Genomic DNA, 21,783 nt, shown 5'->3' with positions numbered 1-21,783 from the left:
AAATCTATTTCTCGGAACTATCAGCGGTCGTTTGGATGCATCGGGGACTTCACGCGTAAAAGCGCATTGGCGCAGCACAGTGTCTTCGGGATGTCTGGAGTAGGGTTTTTGTTTGCAGAAACAGGCTATTTACATATTGCCCAACATACAGCATTGTAATGTAAACGCCCCAAAGGTGAATAACCAAGCTGCGAGTTACTCGTGAGTTGGTTCCTCTTTCTGTTGTTCACATGGCGTGTGATTCAAGCGTACAACCCACTTGTTTTCTGCAATTCCTGATTTTCCAACTTAACATTCATCCCCTCCTTCACAACTTTAAAATCAAATAAAACAGTTTCTAGACACTTGGGAAGATAGAACATAAAAAAAAAATCAAATTAGTCAATGTTTACAGTACATATTTAAATGTACAAATATTTCCAGGCCAGATTATTTTAAGTTCAAACATGTTTAGACAAACATTAGATTTTTCTAATACAATAAGGTTAGTTTAGGTATACAGTAGCAACGATGGCAGGCACCGACAAATTCTCAACTTGCAGATGCTCGAGTTACTCAAGTCTGTCGACAATTCCATTACGGTTGTGATCCATATAATTTGCAATATTTCCGCTTGAAAAGTGTCGCCTAATCTTATTTTTGTGGGGGAAACGTCCTCAACTTGTCCAAATGACTCATGACCCATACATAGGTTGTGGTTTCACATGGTCGTTACTCATTGCACTCAATGGTGTCAATAGGGGTGAATCAGTCCTGTGTAATAATTGGATCTAAAAGTATTCTTATTTACAATGGCATAAATCATACATGCTGGGGGGCCTCAGTGAGGACTCTGAATAACTCTCAAGGCCATAAAAATTACAATCTCTGATGTAGGAACCTTAGGGGAGAGGCCTAAACTGGATGTACAGACGGTAATGCAGGAGACAGAGCACCAAGTTGTCACACACACATCTCATTTTGGCCAGGAAAAAACAAAAGAAAAAGAAAAACACATGAATGATAAAAGAGATACATGAAACCACTGTTGTTGTCAGCAGCCACAAGGAACAAAAAGAAAAAAGGAAAAAGGGGGAACAGCTGTGTTCCCAATGCGGTAGCGGTGCACTTGAGTTGAGCCTGGGTGGCTTCTTCCCTTCAGGTCGAGATAGCAGCCCCTTCCTTTCAGAGACGCTACTACGCCTCGGAAAACAAACGGGTAAAGCTCACAAAGCTGGATACTCTTGATCAGAAAAACATAACGGTACAAACAGATTTGGGTTGTCCAGTCCTAGATTTCCTTGAGCTGGCAGCAGACAGGCACACACTCTGTGCTCATCTCCTTCCATGGTAGCTTGCAGCAGGCTGTGGGGAACCCAGGCAGCGCTGTATGGATGTGTTGATTGTCATAGCAGAGGATTTGGGGGGGGGGGGGGGTAGCAGGAGCACACACTGCCTAGATGAGATGAAGATGAAGGGATCTCTACACACGCGTCTCGTCACACACTTCAACTTACAATACTTCCAGAAATGCAAGCTCACACACACGGACACACACACACACACACATACAGTACAGAGTAATCCAGTGAGCATTTGGGACAGATCAGATAAAATGTCATTGCGGGACACTCACTTGAGCTTTAAACATTTTACTTGGAAAGGCACAAACTATGATTTCCTGGTAAATTATCTTGATGTAAGAAATAAAATCGAAAAGACATCTCGTTCATGTTCATGTAGATCGACAACATTTTTCGGCCGCAACTCAGATATAAAGCCTTGTGAAGGTCTCTTCCTAGATCAGTCTTTATTAAGTTGTTTTCTTAATTGTTAATTTCAAACCTAAAAGTCCACTGTATTTTTTTCTTTTTTCAAAAAAGTGCAATAATAATAATAAGAGAGCTTAATATCCGTTTCTCTCAATCTTCCACAGTACCTGAGGCCAGTGACTGTGCTACAAAGTCCACGTTGACAGACAAAAAAGAAAGCCAGTGAGGGGGAGAGGAAATGAATTCCAGAACACTACAACATAAAAGTAAAAGTTTGTTTTCAAATGCGGGGATTCGACTTTGAAAACTGAGGATTCAGTTACAAAAAAAGAAAGAAAAAAAAAAAAAGACATAAAAACCCTCCAAATTCTGCTTTATAGATGAAATGCTTCCTGTGTTTCTCAGTGATTGCAGATTTAACATTAGTATAGTTCATGTTTGCCTCTTACCTTGATCCCACAAAAGAAGAACAATTTTCTAAGGAGCGGATTCCTTTTAACCCGGTAAACCAGCCGCTCACGTGAACTCACATTTCATTTGGTTCTGCGGGACCGTGTGGCCTGGAGCCTTCACCCAGTGCTTGCAGGGGCGGGAGTAGTTGCGTTGACAAAGGCCTTCAGCCAATCAGCGTAACAAAACAAGTGATGTCATCGCAGTGCGCTGTTCAGTGCAGAGCCAGCTTGAAATCCCATCATCTTTGGCCAGCCACTTTAGCATGTAGCAACATTAGCAAGCTAGCCAAGTACATGGCTGAATCTGCTGTAAATGATTTTTGCCAAATCCAGTCGGAAGAATAGCGAAAACGTCTTTTTCCGCCGAGAAACTCGGCAAGTGCATACTCTTGCTCTTGTTTAATTGTTGTTACTGAGAGTCTATTTCTGCAATAACTTCACTTATGGCTGTGTTTATGCTAACGTTAACGTTACTTCGGAAGCCGCCATGTTTGCTACAGCGGCGGCCTGTCAGTCCGTCCCTGATTGGCCCAACTTGCGCTGTCAATCACAGGGGACTGAGCACAGTCCCTGATTGGCTCGTCCGCTTTGCAGTTTCTGCTAAAGCCCTCCCAGGGCTGGAGGCCAGACGGTCCCGCAGAAGGAAATGAAATGTGAGTTCACGTGACCGGCTGGTTTACCAGGCCAGATTCCTTTCACTCGACCCACTGACAGTTCCCCCAGACCAATGGCTGACTGCTGGAACAATACATGTACTTTATGGAATCTAAAATACAACAACTGTTTCAAACAGTATCTTTTTTTCATATTCACGTCACGGTATTCGCGTTTCATTGTTACAGCTTTTTACTTTTTCTCAAGCCCCCTTTTATAATGCAGGTACTTTGTCTTTGATAAAGGAACCCGAGTCTGTTGCGGAGTCAGTAGGACTACAACATTCCTTTAGTCGCCAGTAGCAGGGCGCACTGAGGACGAGAAGGAGAGAGAGCGCGAGAGGGGGTACAGAGTGAACAGAGGGGGTCATAATGTGAGAGAGAGATGGGAGAAAGAGAGAGAGAGAGAGACGGGGATCTGTGTAGTTGCTTCCATTTAAAACTTGACAGTGACCAGAATGTTTCAAGTTCTCTCCGTTATCTTCTTTCACTTGTGCCTCTGGAGGGCTTTCCTCTTTCTCCTCTTGAAGAAACAACAGCACCTGCAGGCAAACAGAGAGCAGTTTATTTAAAGAGCGTGGTGCAGGTACAAAAAATAATAATAATTTACAGTTAGGACTCAAGATTCTTATGAAAATACCCCCCAAAAAAACAAAAACAAAATTAAAACATGCCCCCAGGGCAGAAATATGGAGGAAAAGGCTGCCTTTTAATGCACGTGCTAAAAAAAAAGCATCTGTGCAGATAACACCTGTGATGTCACTCGGGCTACTGTACTTACTGTAATAATAAACAGTCCATGTGTACAGCAAAAAACTTTCCAAAACAGCAGATGTACAATGATTATCGTATTTGTACGATAATTTATCTGCAACAATGGTCATTTTGACCCTCTGGTACGATAATTCAACACTGCCCAGAATGCATTTCGGCACTGAAGAAGCAGAGAAAACTCCGCCCGCCATGTTTTCCCCGTGAAGGCAACTACGGTATTTAGTTTCTGTTTGTTTGGGCTCTATCTATGGTTATTATGGCACTTTATGAATAAGCAAAGTTATTTCAGTAGGTAGTAAAACTAGTTGACCGGGGGGGGGGGGGGTAGATCGGTGGATAGACAGACGCTCGGCGTACGGAGGTAATGATCCAAGGGAACATTTATTTATTGTTTATTAAAATTGTCACAGGTGTTATTGCTCGATTTGAGGGTTTTTATGGGCGTGTGCCAGATGCTTCACAAACGCCAGTCTAGATGCAGCTATGTGTGGGGAAAAAACTAAAACCAAAAGAGAATCCTAATTGCTACATAAAAGTCCCACATATTAATGCAAAGTGGTCTCTAACCTCTTTAAGGATGACAATGCTTATTACCTAAACAACCCTAACCATTAACTAACCCTAAGCTATTAAATAATGTATAAAATAATATCTTAATTAACATGAATTAGTAAATGATTACTAGACACATTAGTTAACTGTTAATTAAATGTTAGTTAATGCTTATTAATCATTAACTAACCATCAATTAATGTGCCCTTATTGTAAAGTGTTACCGAAATATTAGTATACCACAAACATAACTAGTGGCACTGCACTGGGAAAGACGAGACATTTCTTTCTGTGTTTTCGTACTTGGTTTCGTCAGCCACTTCGACCTCGGTGGGAGCAGTGATGGGAGCGTTGGAGTGTCCGGCGGTGGGATCGTCAGTGTTCAGCTCGCCATTCGTTGAGCTCATCACCTGTGCAGGTACAAAAGAAGGAGGCGGCAAGGTGTTCACTCACACATGTCGTCACTGCCTGCACATTCACATAGAACATTATGAAACCACGATTAGCTCCATTTTCCAGCCCTCTCACATAACGAGAACAGTCTTAACATTGTAGCCTGGTATGGAACTATTTGTAGCAACTTCATAACGTCACCCTCTTAAAATAATGGCCTACGTCACTTTTGGAGGAAAATTATATTTTTGTCTAAAAATCATCTCTTCGTGATGCTGGCCACCTCTGGTAAAATGGCCTAAGTCCTTAATTGAAAAGATCATGCTGTTCCTATACCTGGTAGTGCAATGGCCTATGTCAAGCATGTGACTTAGGCCGTTTTATTTTTGCCCAAGTCAAGACAATGTGACTTAGGCAAAAATAAAATGGCCTAAGTCACACGCGTGACATAAAATACAACTGTAAGTCAGGCCTAAGTCTTTTTTTGTTTGCCTAAGTCACAATGGCATGTTCGTAAATTGGCCTAAGTCATCTAATCAGTCATCTAATCGTTTTAAGTTACATAATTGACAGTGTTATTTGTATGTCAATAGTCATAAAAAAATTGTGGAATGATTAATAAATATATATTCTGTATTTGGTTCAGTTTTGTATGTTTTCTGAAAAACTTGAAAAAGTGACTTGGACCATTATTTTAAGAGGGTGACGATAAGAGTTTAAGGTCTGCAATTATATTAGCAAACACTAGGTGGCATATATACACCACAAAAATACCATACAGGCCTCTGACCTCTGCTGATATACAAATGGCCATTTTAGTACATGACGTACAACTGGAGGAACATTTCCATTTACAGCCTAGATTACTCTTGTATTTCCTTATTGATGAGGATAAAAAATGATCTACAGAGCTGCTGTTGGACTTTCCACTCTATGCAGAGTTTATATCCTTTGCTAACGATATGGGAACCGCCTCTGATTGGGGTTTGGCAGGACAGTGGCCGCTGGATGTTGTCTCTGCATTGCCCTTCCTGTGATTCGTTAGCTTAGAACAGATGAGGTGAACGTATAGCGGCGAGAGCGGACAGAACGAGCCGTGCACCAATACAGGGAGCGAAACGGTGGGGTGCCAGAGAGACAGACAGACAGACACAGAGAGAGAGAGAGAGATAGAGTGTGTGGAGTCAGTGTGGGGAGAGTCAGACACACACACACACACACACACACACACACACACACACACAGAGTCATGCGGCTTCATGCATTAGCCCAGCAGCAGCAGCAGCAGAAGCAGCAGCAGTACCTGAACAGAGCCCCCCAGCCGCTCAGCTGTGAGGTGGGACCCCAGAGTCTCCTTATTGGTCACGGGAGTGGGTTGAGACTCACTTCCTTTGGGCTCAGGCGACTTGACGCAAAGAGCAAAAAGGGTGGAGGCAAGTGGAGGTGGAGTGAGAAGGGGGGGGGGGGGGGGGGTGGAGGAGCAGGGGGTGAGGGGTGGAGTGGGGCGGGTGGAGGAGGAGGTGAGGGTAGAGGTGAGGAGGGGCGAGGGGGAGTGAATCATAAGAAAAGAAAAAAGAAACAAAAAGAAACAAAAAATTATAGAAGACATCTCCCAAGCAGAAGCAGGCTTGTTAAGACAAACTATGTTAATAGAGAGGAGGTGTGGGGAGGCACACGTTGATGTAAAGCACAGATCAACACACTAATAAAGTCATGCAGGAGTCAAAAGAAACAAAGACAAAAAACAGCCTTGATCAGACAGGTATCATCTCAGCTAGCATTGCACAATCCTGACAGTACATACTGTACATACACACACAACCTGCTTTTGACGCAATATGAAGGTGCCAGTTGGGCTACAAATTGGAGGTTTTATGATCGATAATGATGCATGTTTTGCAACACACACATGTCTACTACACTCTACAGTAGTTTTGTTTATATTCAATTGTTCTGACATTTTGGAGTGGAAACTTAGAAAGGGGGATTCCCTTGAAAATAAACAAATGCAAACATACAAAATGCTAATGAGTTAAACACATTGACTGTAAGAAACAATTACAAGTTCTCTTCAAAGGGCCATTTCTTTCCCTTTTTTCCAAAACCATTATATGGGTCAGACTAGGGATGTTCATTTAGAAAATTTTCCAAAATCGATAATCGGTGAAAATTAACGATCAATTATCGATCATCGATTTTATTAATACTTAGAAAATTTTCAATATTTTCAATTTTTTTCTTTTCTTTTTTTTTTTTACAAAATTAATGCCTATGGCAGAAAATACGAAAGACAACGTGTTCTCCTCAATGAACTCTTTATTTCAATGTGTCTCCTCTCCAACACTGCTGTCCCCGGCGCATGCCGGTGTGAATTTCCCATGTTTAAAACAGTTTTGTTGGCACAAAGGCCTGTGCCCAGCCAGAAAACTAGAGACTATATGAAGCTCCACCTCACGTTAGTCGGCTGTGCAATGGAGTGGGGCGAGGAGGAACGAATTCCACCCAAACCTAGTCAAAAAAAAAAAAAAAATTTTTTTTTTTTTTTTTTTTTAATAATTAAAAAATCGATCCAAATGCCACAGGATCGATTCCAATCCTTAACGATCGATTATCGATTTTCGATAATTGATGAACATCCCTAGGTCAGACCCACATGATGAAGACCCGGTCTTCATATAGTCCAGAAAAAAACACCAAAAACAGATACTTGGCATCAACGTTATCAATCAAATGTTTTGGGGAGAGATATTGTAACATTATTCATTATTGATTTTCTCCTCATCCCGTCAGATCATATGTCACTGCAGAATAAATGTTTCAAGCTGCTCGTTTGTTCGACACGGCCGACCGTTTTAACCGGGATGTTCAAAGGTTTCTGCAGACGCAGACGCGGTCGAGGAGGCGGTGCTTTGAGAGCTTCAAAAGCTGTCGTGATGTTGCCGGGCCAATCACATCAGACGGAAGGTGATGAATAGAGGCTAGAGTCCACAGTCGTAAGTCAATCATAAAACCGAACCCAGTGCGTACACAGTATATGGCTTCTTTACGGGAAACAATGAGTCAGACTAATCAAAGCACGACAACCTGATTGATTTGCACCTTTGAATTGTATGAATCAGCTTTTCATATCAACTTTTTCATATGAAAACGTTAGATAATACTTACTATCCTGCAACCTAGGGAACTGCTATCATTCGTGTCCTACCGGTCAAAATCAAAAGATCAAGGCTTGGATAGCATGCCGATAAAAAGGAATTAAAAGTATACACTTTGTCACACACTAAGCATACAGGCGTGTCATTACTGGTATGAAAAATGCACTTTGCATTTTCAACTCATGCATGCAATGACTGGAGCTTAGTGTGACAGGATGTGTGTAGGATCAACTCCCAAGCCAAAAACAGTGCTTTGTCTCACAGCCAGAGCAGCCTCAGGATCCAGCATGTCATTTCATTTGAAAGCAAACCGACCATTTTTTTAAGTTTTAGTAGCTGACAAAGATTTCTAAGGTTTCGCTGCAAAGTAGTCAAGAGTGTAGAGAGAGAGACAGAGAAATAGAGAGGAAGTGGCACTGAACAGCAGCCATTTTTCTCCAGGAAGTTGCTCATAGTTGCAATCAATAACAGTAGGCTGGCAGGGGAACTTGAATGACGGGGTTGGCTGGTCGGGCGGGCGGGCGTGTGGCGGGCGGGTGGGTGGGTTGGGTGTGGTGTCGTCGTGCGATGACAGTGGTGACCTCACCTGGTTTTTGGTCTGCTGTTGTGCTTTGTCTCTGCTGGGCTGCAGGGGCGTGTCGCTGGGGATAGGGCCTATGGGTGTGGGCTGTGGGAAGCAAGGAGGAGACCTCAGTGTCAAGACGTGAAGAAAGGAGAGGAAATGAGAGAGCAGAGCAGAGGAAGGAAACATGACGGTGCTGAATTCAGGGCAAGGTGAGAATATTTAGTGGCCAACAATGCGACGGGGTTTTAGACACCAGGGCTTGAAATGGCCCATTTCCACCGCTGGTATTAGCACCCAGCTCGACTTGCTTTTTTTTTGTCTCATTCCACCGATCAAAAACCTGGACAGCCCCGGGTTGAGTCGGGGTTCAGTCGTGCTGGTTTTGGTCCCTGCTTTGTTGAGGTTCCAGCCGGTACCATACGGTGACGTGAAAACACTGCAGACGACTGATTGGTCAGGCAGAATCGTGTCTACTGTGTCTGGATACTTTCTGTCAATGCAGGATAGCAGTTTAGTGGGACTGTACCTTCTCTTCTCCATCAGTCTTTTTTGTGTTGCTGCCTTCGGCTCTGGCGAAATAAAATCGATCTCCTTGCTCAGCCTTAACATGACGGTGGTTTTCAATTGTTTTGAGAGAGAAAAAGTCCGCTGCTCGGGAAGCCCTTATAGTTGTGTGTTACGTCGGCTCCGCTGGGCCGGAGGCGGGGGTTTAGCGAAGCCGCGGTCTTGCCTGGTGAGTGGCTTCTGGGGTGGTGGCTTCCATTCTCCCCGTAGCATAACCCCCGTCCCCCGCGCAGCGCATGCATGTGAGTAAGAACAAAGTGATATCCATTCGCCTGGCCGATGGTCTCATTTGCCCATGTAGGTCATATAGAGGCAACAGGATTTCATATTACGGTAAGTAGTTTAAAAGTTCCGTGTATGGATTGAATTTTAACGTTATACGTTATAGCCTACTTGGGCTATGGGTGGAGGGCATATTATGCGGTCGGCCGGTCGCTATGACGACCAGGTGTGGGCGGAGGCAAGTAAACTTGCTGTGGAAGCAAAGTCTATATCAAGTAGAGACGAGTAAGGCCAGGTAAGAGTAGAGCTGTGCTGTTATGTGTGGTGGAAATGAGCCAAAAAGAGCCTGTGCTATGTTCCTCATACTAACTGCTGCTATGGAGAGCAATAAAGTGCAGCCATGAGCTTGATGGTCCAATCAGGAGCTGTGAACAGGGAAGGAGCGGGAGGGGGAGGGAAGAGAGGGAGGGAAAAGAGGGACTTACGAGTGGCTTGCCGACCCAGTCATATTCATAATCAAAGACGTAGCCGTTTCTGTCAAATAGATCGGTGAAGAGTTTCCTCAAGTAGTCGTAATCAGGCTTCTCAAAGAAGTCCAGCCTCCTCACATAGCGCAGGTAGGTGGCCATCTCTTCTGTAGCAAAGGAGAAACAAGTCCCACATTTGAATAAACACTTGGGAAAGACACTTGGCTGAAAAAGACAGAAAAATCAAAAAGGCACATATATATATAGGAGGACACCAAACAAAGGGAAATGGTGGGTTCTACTCACCGGGGAAGCTCTCACAAAGCACTTCGATCGGTGTCGCTCGTTTGGTGTCCCCGATTTTCTGATACCTCTCCTTCAAAGTGTCCGCCTAGAAGGGAGACACATTGTAAAGCAGCAGCTCACCAATTCTCCTCCTCCCACATGACCAAAACAGAGAAAGGGACAGATTCCACAAAGTAAAGCTGCGCAAATTGCACAATATACTTCAAACTGCTCTGCCTGTCTCGCCACAACAGACTTAAACTGCTCTGCCTGTCTCACCACAACACACTTAAACTGCTCTGCCTGTCTCACCACAACACACTTAAACTGCTCTGCCTGTCTCGCCACAACACACTTAAACTGCTCTGCCTGTCTCGCCATAACAGACTTAAACTGCTCTGCCTGTCTCACCACAACACACTTAAACTGCTCTGCCTGTCTCACCACAACACACTTATAGCTTTGATGGCAGTTCCCTGTAGTGGATCATGAACATTGAAAAGCAATTACTGGTGCGCGCGTGTGTGTGTGTGTGTGTGTGTGTGTGTGTGTGTATGCGTGTGTGTCTGTGTGTGTGTGTGTGTGTGTGTGTGTGTGTGTGCGTGCGTGTGTGTGGCCCACATGCACACTGACGAAGAGCTTCTTCATATAACGGAAGAGAACATTAAGTAAGGGTTAATGTACGACGAGGTGTACATTATCACTTTTTAAGGGACGACGCGAGAGGCGTGAACCGTCCGAGGCGAAGCCGAGGATGGTTGCCTCCGCGAAGTCCCTTAAAAAGTGATAATGTACACCTCGAAGTGCATTAACCCGCTTATACCATGGTCACTAAATGTCTGTTATTCATACTGTAAATCAGTCTTCCACGAAATAAAATAGTCCCTCCCACTATTCCACCACCCTCCGTTTTAAAGCCGACTCAAACGTTAACTTTATCACAGGAATGCGGGTTTAACGATGTTTTGCGTTCTACATTAAATGAAGACATTACCGTTTGGCAGCTTGCTTTATTTTGTATGATAGATACGTATTGGCCAAGTATATTAACATTTAAGAGCGATCGAGTTTCAGGAATTAACACAGAGCAGCGGGGGCTGTATGTGGTGACATGCAGAGAGAACTCTCTGCGTTAACGTCTGCGGGTCTTATAAGACGTAAATGGCGCGAGGCAGGAGTAGAGTGAAAACTATCTGCTTTCAGTATGTTGGAGTCCAGGTATGTTTTGTACAAGGACGTCTCTCAGTGTGTTGCTGTTAACTGCCCATTGCGTTGTTTTCTTTTTGTTGATCTCGTCTTTTTCCTCTTTGACTTGATTTGTGCATAGCGGGTGGACCCCTTGATTTGTATCAGTGATAAGAGGCAGCGCGCGCTCTCCCAGAGCGCCTGGCTGCTGGTTGCTGCAAGTTGTAAACAGGAGGTTTGACAGTTGACAGCTGAGAGCCCGGTTTCTGTCAGCTGACCAGAACAGAGCCGGCTTCTCTCAGGAGAGGGAATCTCCGAAACGAAAATTCTCTCTCTCTCTCTCTCTCTCTCTCTCTCTCTCTCTCTCTCTCTCTCTCTCTCTCTCTCTCTCTCTCTCTCTCTCTCTCTCTCTCTCTCTCTCTCTCTCTCTCTCTCTCTCTCTCTCTCTCTCTCTCTCTCTCTCTCTCTCTCTCTCTCTCTCTCTGTGTCAAAGGCCGGGCTCGTGCACGAGCGAGGGAAATCTCCTCTTTCTCGCCGAGAAGAGCCTGATGACGCGAGGTTAAAAAATCTCCGAAACGAAAATCAAAATTGTAAATAAGAGTTATTTTTGATAAACTGAGCACACAGGGGTGATTTAAATACTTACTTTGACCGACTCAATTTTTTTCTCAAGTTCCAAAATTGTCATATTAACCCTTAACGGGGGTATAGAGCTCAAACTGCTCTCCTGATAACACTGATGAAACTATGGCGCATTGATATGAACGGTGAACAGACCATTTAGCTAGGTGTCCATTATCACTGTACAATATCACTTTTTAATGGACACCTTGCAGCCAATCAGAATCGAGTATTCACCCAGACCATGGTATAAGCATTGATAAGCCCCAGATGATATCAGGTTCGGCTTACGCAACAGCAGCACTTCAAAACAAGCTGTGAATAGTTCCTGGGTGTGACCTCAAGTACAGAGACTGAGGCTGGGGGTGCTTCTGCCCCCCCCCCCCCCCCCCCAAAAAAAAGATTCCACATTCACAATAAGACAAGGTTGCCAGAAGTGAACCATCACGCATTTTAAACCAAAGAAAGAACGACCGCACCGCGGATATACGCCTCCGCGAAATTCCATCAAGGCATTCCTGAGATATCGCATTAACGAGCTTAGGAATGGCTTTCGTGAGGTCACAGTGACCTTGAATTTTGACCTTTAACCACCAACATCGAATCAGTTCATCCCTGAATCCAAGTTGACATTTGAGGCAAATTTTATGAAACTCCGTCAAGGTGTTCCTCAGATATCGCGTTAACGAACATCGGAACCATAATCGAAACCATAATGCCTCCGGCCCGGGTATCGCCGGTGGAGGCATAAAAACACGCACCCAAAACCCAGTGAGGAGACCTTCCAGTGTCGTGAGTGTATAAGGATGCTGTTATTTTCCAAGGCCTGGGTAAACACCAGGCTCTGTGTGCCTGAGCTCATGTGTAGGATCTGTATAAAACACCAGGCTCTGTGTGCCTGAGCTCATGTGTAGGATCTGTATAAAACACAATACTGCAGCCAAAAGTAGAAGAGGAAAAGGGTACATCTGTGTGAATGATCACAGCGGTTTGTGCCAATGTGATGATACCGTACCTTTAAGCCCTGCCAGGGGAGGCTACCTCGTAGGAAGTACATGAACATGTGACCCAGCGCTTCCAAATCATCCCTTCTGCTTTGCTCTGGAGGAGAGAGGACAGGAGGAGGACCAGGTTAACCATAGCACAAGAATGGCTAACAAAGTCACAAATTCCTAGCAGCATTACCAACTGGCAAAGTGAACAGGCAAAAGACCACAGAGAGCAGAGATATAGATATACACAGTGTAATGATGAACAAGTCACACATTATGAGTTATCCCAGGGTTTCCCAGGTTCCAACAAGTTCAATTAAGACCGTTTAAGGCGGTGTGCACATACAACGCGGTTATTTGAGCTGCCAGCGCCTTTCTGCAATTCATTCTCTATGTAAGGACGCGCTAAGCGCGCTCCTCTTTCAAGGAACGCACCTGGCGTTTAAGCACTGGTGGCGTCTTTTGTTTTTGGCGGAGCGCTCTGGACGTTTACGCTGAAAAAAGTTGAACATTTGGAGGAAAAGCGCGCGGCTCGTCTTTTCACATCTCCTACCTCTTCTCCTCCCAGAAGGATATTCAACCTCCGCTGCTGCCAGAATTGGCAATAATCTGGCTTTCATGTTGACAGTGAACAACATCAAACAGATGAAACCAGCTGGCTACCGTCCGTGTGGTCGTTGTGTCCTAAACTGTACTGCACACGACTTGCAGGGGGAAACAAAACAAAGCACACAGAAAGCTGTGTTTTGTGTGCAATGGAAGCGCTCTCGACATGATTTCCAAAGCGTTCATACGTATGTGCACGCCGCCTAAAACCTTTTCACCACCATTATGCAATTTAAGACCTATTTCATGTCCATACTGGCAAAAAGACTACCAAAGTTAAAGTAGCATTAGCCCACACACCACATCGAGACACAGTAGCTGGGTGTGCTCCGATCAATTCTGACCGGGCTGAACAGTTTAACTTCATAATCCAACACATTTTTTAAACTTTGATTAAAATGTCATAAAATGTAAGACATTGTAACGCCTAAAATTCTCATTTTAAGCAATTCATGGATTACAGTGATTTTACAACAGCTAAGGGGTGTTCTTCGCAGCGTGCCTTGAACACCTCTTAGCTGTTGTAAAATCACTGTAAATCACAGACTTACAAGGCTTATTGCTTAAAATTAGAATTCTGCTTATTGCTCCCCTAGGTTTAACATACTGTAGCTGACATGCAGATACGTCTTACATGGCTTAGTGTTGAGAAAAGGCTAACGGCCAACCTACTTCTATATTTTCACAGAGTTATTCAAACTCAGACTCCTAAATCTCTTTTCAACAACATCATTTATTAGTTCAAGTTCTCATTCTCACCTTTTCCCAGGTGTGTGTTTATGCTCATGTAGCGCGCTGTCCCAGTCAGACTCTTGTGCTCCCGGTAGGGGATGTGTTTTTTGGTCTCGGGGTCTATGTACTCTTTGGCCAGACCAAAGTCAATGATGTGGATGGTGTGCTGCCTCTTGCTCCCTGGCCGCCCGACCAGGAAGTTCTCCGGCTTCACATCTCTGTATATCAAACTCTTGGTGTGGACGTACTCCATCCTCGTTATCTGGCGGGGCAGAAAAGTGTGACAAAGATTCGGATCTGGAATTTCAATCGCTGAATCATCCAGGCAGTTTTCAAACAGCGAGCACGCAAAGAGGAGGAATTCTACAGCCAGATTTGACTGTGACAGTGCTAATATCATGATCCCAAACTAACACTTCTAGCACTTGTTCCAAATGTAATACAATGAATGCAATATCGTCACCCTCTTAAAATAATGGCCTAAGTCACTTTTTCAAGTTTTTCAGAAAACATAAAAAACTGAACCAAATATACAGAATAGATGATATTTATTAATCATTCCACAATTGTTTTATGACAATAGATGACTATTGACATACAATTAACACTGTCAATTATGTCACATAAAACGATTAGATGACTGATTAGATGACTTAGGCCAATTTACGAACATGCCATTGTGACTTAGGCAAAAAAAACTGACTTAGGCCTGACTTACAGTTGCATTTTATGTCAAGCGTGTGACTTAGGCTGTTTTTTTGTGTGACTTAGACAATGTGCCTAAGTCACATTGTCTTGACCTAGGCCAAAAATAAAACGGCCTAAGTCACATGCTTGACATAGGCCATTGCACTACCAGGTAGGAACAGCATGATCTTTTCAATTAAGGACTTAGGCCATTTTACCAGAGGTGGCCAGCATCACGAAGAGATGATTTAGACAAAAATATAATTTTCCTCAAAAAGTGACTTAGGCCATTATTTTAAGAGGGTGACGATATGATACATGGAAACGAGCTATGGCGAGCAGGTGAACAGGTATGATCTGTTTTGATGTTCTCTTCACCACCACCACCACCCCCCCACACATTTCTCTTCACCACACCTTGCCGTAGCATTTCTCCCATGAGCCCAAATGTTTTGCCAGCTGGTCGTCACATTCAAACGGGAAAGCTTATAGCCACAGAAGCTGGCTTATCTAACTGTCTGTCAGGCCACGCCCCCCTACCAGCTGTATGGCTATCATGAGGACGGTCTTCAGGGAGAAGGTGCGGTCGCAGAGGTCAAACAGGTCCTCTAGACTGGGCCCGAGCAGCTCCAGCACCATGGCGTTGTATTTCCCACAGGGACCAAAGTAGTACACCTGAGGGATTCCCTCTGTGGAGAGGAGACACACAGACACACACACACACACACACACACACACACACACAGTTTTTATTTTTATCAAGCCCATCAGAGATCAACTTGGCCTTAATTACATCAGTTAGGTTAAGTTATCCTTTATTTATCCCCATGGGGAAATTCATCCTCTGCATTTGACCCATCCTCTACTAGGAACCTTCCTAGAACTAGGAGCAGTGGGGCAGCTGCAGTGCAGCGCCCAGGGGACCAACTCCAGTTCTTTTTGCCAGTGCCTTGGTCAGGGGCACTGACAGGAGTCTTAACCCTAACATACATGTCTTTCTTTGATGGTGGGGGAGGAAACCGGAGCACCCGGAGAAAACCCACACGAAACACGGGGGAGAAGAACATGCAAACTCCGTCCACACAGAAAGGACCTGGGACGGCCCGGGGGTTTGAACCCCGGGACCACCTTCTTGCTGTGTGAGGCGACAGTGCTAACCACTGAGCCACCGTGCCGCCGTCATATGATCACAATCCAATTAGAATGTTTGACAGACTAAAAGGTTCTACTTTTATCCAGCATGCCTGACAATGTCATGAGGAGGCCGCGCTTCTTTCTGTTTTTAGCATGGGCGGCCCCCAGTGGAAAGTGAATCCTTATCCCCGGTAGTGTTACTGCCGGAAAACACTTCAGTTAACCCATTGATACATGATGCAGCATTTGCGTGTATATCCCTCATTTGTGTGCGTATCCCTTTAAGACCGCGAACCGCGTTAACGCGGTTCGCGGTCTTAAAGGGATACACACACAAATGCTGCATCAGGTATCAATGGGTTAACCAGAGAAATGGTGTCAGCGTTTGACTCCTCCCATTCCTACTCAATTCACACGTGTGTCCCCCTGATCATGCAAATGTTTCAAAACTTGATCTCTACAATTCAACAATTAGTGTAGAAACACAGCAAGTCATGTGAAACTTAAGGTGCCGCATGCATGCGCCAAAGCTGAGCAATCAGAATGTGGACAATAAGTAACCTGGTGTGTGGGAGGAGGAGACTCTGACAGCACTATAGAGAGGCAAAGTGAACGTCGCTTCCTGCTTCAGCGCTGTACCAGAGGTTTTCTTCCACAATCTATTTTCCCATTAGACATTTCGGAAAATGCTTATAAAAAGAGTTTTTACTTGGTGAAACCAGACGGTTCAGCTATATTTAGAATCGGGAGAGACCATAGAACATTTCACTCAGACCAAAACTAAAAAACAACAACACAGAAAAAATATTTTCTTTAAACCCGCATTTTTTTAACGTTTTGCTCCGAGTGAAATGTTATGCGATCTCTCCCGTTTCTAAATACATCTGTACCGTTTGGTTTTGAACAAGTAAAACTATTTTTATAAGCATTTTACAAAATGGTTATGGGAAAATAAATGGCAAATGAAAATCTCTGGTACAGTGCTGAAGCAGGAAGTAGGCGGTCACTTTGGCTCTCTATAAGTAACCTGGTGTGGGAGGAGGAGAGGCTCTGACAGCACTATAGGCAATGAGTACAGTTCAAACAGTCTGCCCCCCTTCAGAAAGAGCGGAGTCACGTTCCCTCTGCAGTGTAGGAATCGGTGGAATCGTGTCCAAAACAAAACCTATAGAATTATGAACATTAAATTAACATTAAAACAAGAGTCATATCTGTGGTCATGAAACACAGAGCAGTGGGAGAAACATGACAGTAGTACTACTAACAGACAGTAGAGCGCTGGTGAAGGTAAGCCACACACCTGTCGTCGGGAGCTGTTAATAGCCACGATGCCTGTGTGCTGCTCCCAGAAAGCACCACACCCTGTTTCCTGCTGACGTGCGTGTGACTTCAGAGGAATGCAGATGGCTCAGCATCACAGTGCAGCCTAACCCTCTATTTCAGGGGTCCATTCTTGCCCGTGGCATGGGAACTGATTTGAATGGCATTATTGTGCTTTTTGGAGACATTACGTGTATATTTCTAAAAACTATCAAACACAATTTGACATTGCATACCGGTATACATTTCACTGTTAAAGACCTAATCTTTGGTATTAATATCATAACAAGTAGTCTTACAATGACCTGAAATTGCTGCTGGCTGCATCCAAGGTTGTTTTCCACTATTAAATGTTGCTCCATCTTGTTTCATTTTTCCTAATCAGGTGAGACAGTAAAAAGCTCCCGACCATAGCGAGCTTTGTCTCAGCAGAACAAACTACAGCGGCTCATGAGGAAGCACAACCGCATTTAGCAAACACTCTTGAATAATGTGGCAACATGTAAGGGTTAATGCCCGACGAGGTGTACATCATCACTTCTTAATGGACACCCTGCAGCCAATCAGAATCGAGTATTCACCCAGACCATGGTATAAACATATATATTAAGTTGGACTCATCTTTATCTGGCATTTTCGCTGCCGCTCTCTCCCACTGCAATGTTTATGAACTTTCATGGACACTTCTGACCCATACACTCAAGGGCACTTGAAGAGGCATGACCTTGAGGCTCAGGCTACAAGGTCACAGTGGTCTGTGTGTGTACACAGGGACCTTCATTCCATTCCCTGGTGCCAAAGACACAGTTGTCCCAGTAATGGCCCTCTCCCTGAGGCCTCTCCCTGAGGGCACACTAACTAACCCAGAGCTGCCACATCAGCAGTGGGTTGCACCAGCTGTGCGTAAGTTGAAACGTAACCTAGTTTGAGCGTAAAGTCTCACTAAGTCAGAGTTTACGCACTACTACAAAAAAATATTTGGGTTTCACCAAGTGAAATAGTTAAGGCATAAGTTAGAACTTAAATCTTACACCTACGTCTTACTACTGTAGGTGTAAAGTCCTCTGTAAAGTAGGTCATTGGCACAGCTGGCAATATTGGCACCATGGCGCAGCGTTGTTTTGCGTCGGTAACGCGTTCTCCGTGATAACTTATTACACCCTTTGATATTTATGACTCACGCTTTTGTTTTCCAAAGCTGCGTCGTCACTGCATACAATGAAAATAACAGCAACAATTTAGCGAGGCAGGATGGTGGTCAATTAGCGTACTACTAGCCATGATGATGAAGAGCTCACAGATAAACATTAACAGTATTATGAACCTAAACAAACGTTACTCGATAACATTCTCATTTGGTTTAGTGTTGATGAAATATGAAAGCACTCATTTGCGGTGGGAAACATGTCCCCACTGTTTTCATTCCACTTAATTAAACAACGGTAAATAAACACTGTTTCAACCGTGCTTTTCACTGATTGGCTACAGATACTGTACACGTCATTTTCTGCGACACTATTTTGGTTAGTGTGGACTTTTACGGTCTACTAGTTAAAATGTACCTTACGTCTCCGTGGTGCAACTAAACAAAGACACAAGTTTAGTGTCAAACTAACTAGTTTGAACGTAGCAGTTAGTGTGGACTTTACACCCTAACTTAAGAGAGAACTTAGGTTCAGCTGGTGCAACAGACTGCAGTGCTGCTGGCAGAGCAGGGTGTGTACTGTGGGGTGTGTGTGTACGGTGTGGGTGTGTGTGTGTGTGTGTGTGTGTGTGTGTGTGTGTGTGTGTGTGTGTGTACTGTGTGGGTGTGTGTGCATGGCATGTGACAGTAAAACAGAGAGAGTGAGATAGGTGACTGAGTGAAGGCGAGTGACTGAATGAATGAATTAATGAGAACACGTATGTTTGCCTGAAAGAGAGAAAAGAATGTGTGAAAGAGAGAAGGTGAGAGTGAGAATGAAGACAGCACAGTGTGTTCAGTGTGCCTATGTGTGTGTTCAGTGTGCCTATGTGTGTGTGTTCAGTGTGTTCAGTGTGTTCAGTGTGCCTATGTGTGTGTTCAGTGTGTTCAGTGTGCTACAGTATGTCGGCTGTAAGTCAGGGCGCCGACGATTACACTCGGTGTAATCTGACCACCCCTCAACGTCCGTCCCACAGGGAAAGACAAACTGCATGTATGCAAACGCATGCACACACAGGCACTGTAATGCACGCACACGCGCGCACACACACACACACACACACACACACACACACACACACACACACACACAGGCACTGTCTGCACATGCAGGCACTGTCTGCACATTCAGGCAATGTCTGCACCACATGCAGCCAGGCACTGTGTGCACTTTTGGCTGCAGGATTTGCCTGGTAATGCTGGCCTGCCCACGACAGACGAGGCAGTGACCAGAGATCACTGGGAGGCTGACTCAACAGAGTTAGGCTTAAATGTGGAGGCTATTCAAAGCCAACATGAAGAGGAAAGCACACAGTATATAACGGTCTTCTGCTCAGTGGTTGAAGCAAGAACACATTTGTGAGCCTGAAAAGTTGCCCAGGAGGAAATGTTTACAATGTATTGCATGAAGTATTATATTCATTTGAAACTGAAAATCAGGCGTGTCTGAAATCAGGCATGGTGCCTGAGAGTTTTAAGCCGCGAAGGAAAAAATAGCTGGTGGAAAGTAAGTGCATGAAGCCTGTTTCTGGGGTGATTTCAGATTTCATTCATTTAGCCTTTTACATGAATTGCTTTTCAAGACAGACCACTAAATCAGACATTTAGAGGTATTTCACAAAGAGAACATTTCCAGTAAGACATCAAAGAACACAAACTACACAGGAAGTGAACAGTGTCACATCCAGATGGCATTACGGTGTCTTCACTGTACAGGATCATTTGGTGAGATCTCTGTCTGCAGTTGAAGATGTATAGTTGCCACAGAAGCGTCGTACAAGCAACAGCTGCACAAAATAGGTTTTTGGGCAACTTCACCAAACTGTCACCGACTCAACCAACCACAACAGACGGAATAGTGGAACTATTCTCCCACGCAACAAATGTGCGCTTTCCAGTGACAGTAAACACTTGAAAAGCAGAACTGAACAACCGAGCATGATTGCCAATCACGATCAGGAGCAGACAGCAATTTAGTTCTCTCCAGAAAACGACAGGCCAATCAGTGGCCACTAGGGCTGTACCATATTGGGGGGGGGGGGGGTCACCAATTGACTTTCATAGCTCGATCAAGCCCGCCCCCAAAACAACAACAAACATTTTATATTGTCATTTGCAGCAACAAACACATTCAGTAGTTGTGCGCTCAGCATTATGGGCCAGCAAACAGCAAATTGTGCTGGCTTTCAGTGCGAGCCAACCTCAGCGGTGCTGTGACCCGGCTCTCTTGAGACGAGAGTGGAATGTGTCCGAGACAATCCCACCTATTGTATCTCCAGGCAGGCCTTCTCATGGCCACACGGCAAGAGGGAGGGCTGCATCGTGGCAGCTGAACACAATGTTGCCCTACGATGAAATGTCAGAGAGGAGAGGAGAGAAGAAGAAAATAGATGGTGTGTATGAAAGATTTAGAGTGTGGCGTGGAGTGCACTGGGAGAGAGGAGGAGAAGAAGAAAAGAGGTGGTGTTTGTGTGTGAACGTGTGGAGTGGGAGTGCACTGGGAGAGGAGGAGGAGGAGAAGAAAAGAGGTGGTGTTTGTGTGTGAAGGTGTGGAGTGGAGTGCACTGGGAGAGGAGGAGGAGGAGAAGAAAAGAGGTGGTGTGTGTGAAGGTGTGGAGTGGAGTGCACTGGGAGAGGAGGAGGAGAAGAAGAAAAGAGGTGGTGTGAGAACGTGTGGAGTGGAGTGCACTGAGAGAGGAGGAGGAGAAGAAGAAAAGAGGTGGTGTGTGTGAACGTGTGGAGTGGAGTGCACTGGGAGAGGAGGAGGAGAAGAAGAAAAGAGGTGGTGTGTGTGAACGTGTGGAGTGGAGTGCACTGAGAGGAGGAGGAGGAGGAGAAGAAAAGAGGTGGTGTTTGTGTGAAGGTGTGGAGTGGAGTGCACTGGGAGAGAGGAGGAGAAGAAGAAAAGAGGTGGTGTGTGTGAAGGTGTGGAGTGGAGTGCACTGGGAGAGAGGAGGAGAAGAAGAAAAGAGGTGGTGTGTGTGAAGGTGTGGAGTGGAGTGCACTGAGAGAGGAGGAGGAGAAGAAAAGAGGTGGTGTTTGTGTGTGAAGGTGTGGAGTGGAGTGCACTGGGAGAGGAGGAGAAGAAGAAAAGAGGTGGTGTGTGTGAACGTGTGGAGTGGAGTGCACTGGGAGAGGAGGAGGAGGAGAAAAGAGGTGGTGTGTGTGAAGGTGTGGAGTGGAGTGCACTGGGAGAGAGGAGGAGAAGAAGAAAAGAGGTGGTGTGTGTGAAGGTGTGGAGTGGAGTGCACTGGGAGAGAGGAGGAGAAGAAGAAAAGAGGTGGTGTTTGTGTGAAGGTGTGGAGTGGAGTGCACTGAGAGAGGAGGAGGAGAAGAAAAGAGGTGGTGTTTGTGTGTGAAGGTGTGGAGTGGAGTGCACTGAGAGGAGGAGGAGGAGAAGAAAAGAGGTGGTGTGTGTGAACGTGTGGAGTGCACTGGGAGGAGGAGGAGAAGAAGAAAAGAGGTGGTGTGTGTGAAGGTGTGGAGTGGA

General features: G+C 44.9%; 1 protein-coding gene across 3 annotated transcripts in view; it reads right to left on the bottom strand.

Moving 5' to 3' along the window:
* Positions 1-1,501: 1,501 nt before the first annotated feature.
* Positions 1,502-21,783, bottom strand: part of csnk1g2b (casein kinase 1, gamma 2b) — a 60,835-nt gene continuing 40,553 nt past the window's right edge. For 2 of the 3 annotated variants that reach the window (XM_083647922.1, XM_083647923.1), the window contains exons 4-11: positions 15,197-15,345; positions 13,997-14,231; positions 12,655-12,740; positions 9,855-9,939; positions 9,567-9,715; positions 8,317-8,397; positions 4,486-4,592; positions 1,502-3,398 (exon numbers count right to left, since the gene is read on the bottom strand). In XM_083647922.1, coding sequence (XP_083504048.1) covers positions 3,344-3,398; positions 4,486-4,592; positions 8,317-8,397; positions 9,567-9,715; positions 9,855-9,939; positions 12,655-12,740; positions 13,997-14,231; positions 15,197-15,345 — 947 coding nt within the window. In that variant the 3' untranslated portion in view covers positions 1,502-3,343. The remainder of the gene's footprint in view (positions 3,399-4,485; positions 4,593-8,316; positions 8,398-9,566; positions 9,716-9,854; positions 9,940-12,654; positions 12,741-13,996; positions 14,232-15,196; positions 15,346-21,783) is intronic. The other variant, XM_083647924.1, reaches the window with a different exon arrangement.

The sequence above is a fragment of the Poromitra crassiceps genome, assembly GCF_964638095.1.
Source record: "Poromitra crassiceps genome assembly, chromosome: 12".
In the NCBI taxonomy this organism is placed as follows: Eukaryota; Metazoa; Chordata; class Actinopteri; order Beryciformes; family Melamphaidae; genus Poromitra; species Poromitra crassiceps.
Note: the sequence above shows the minus strand (reverse complement) of the source record. Positions and strands in the feature narration are given on the sequence as shown.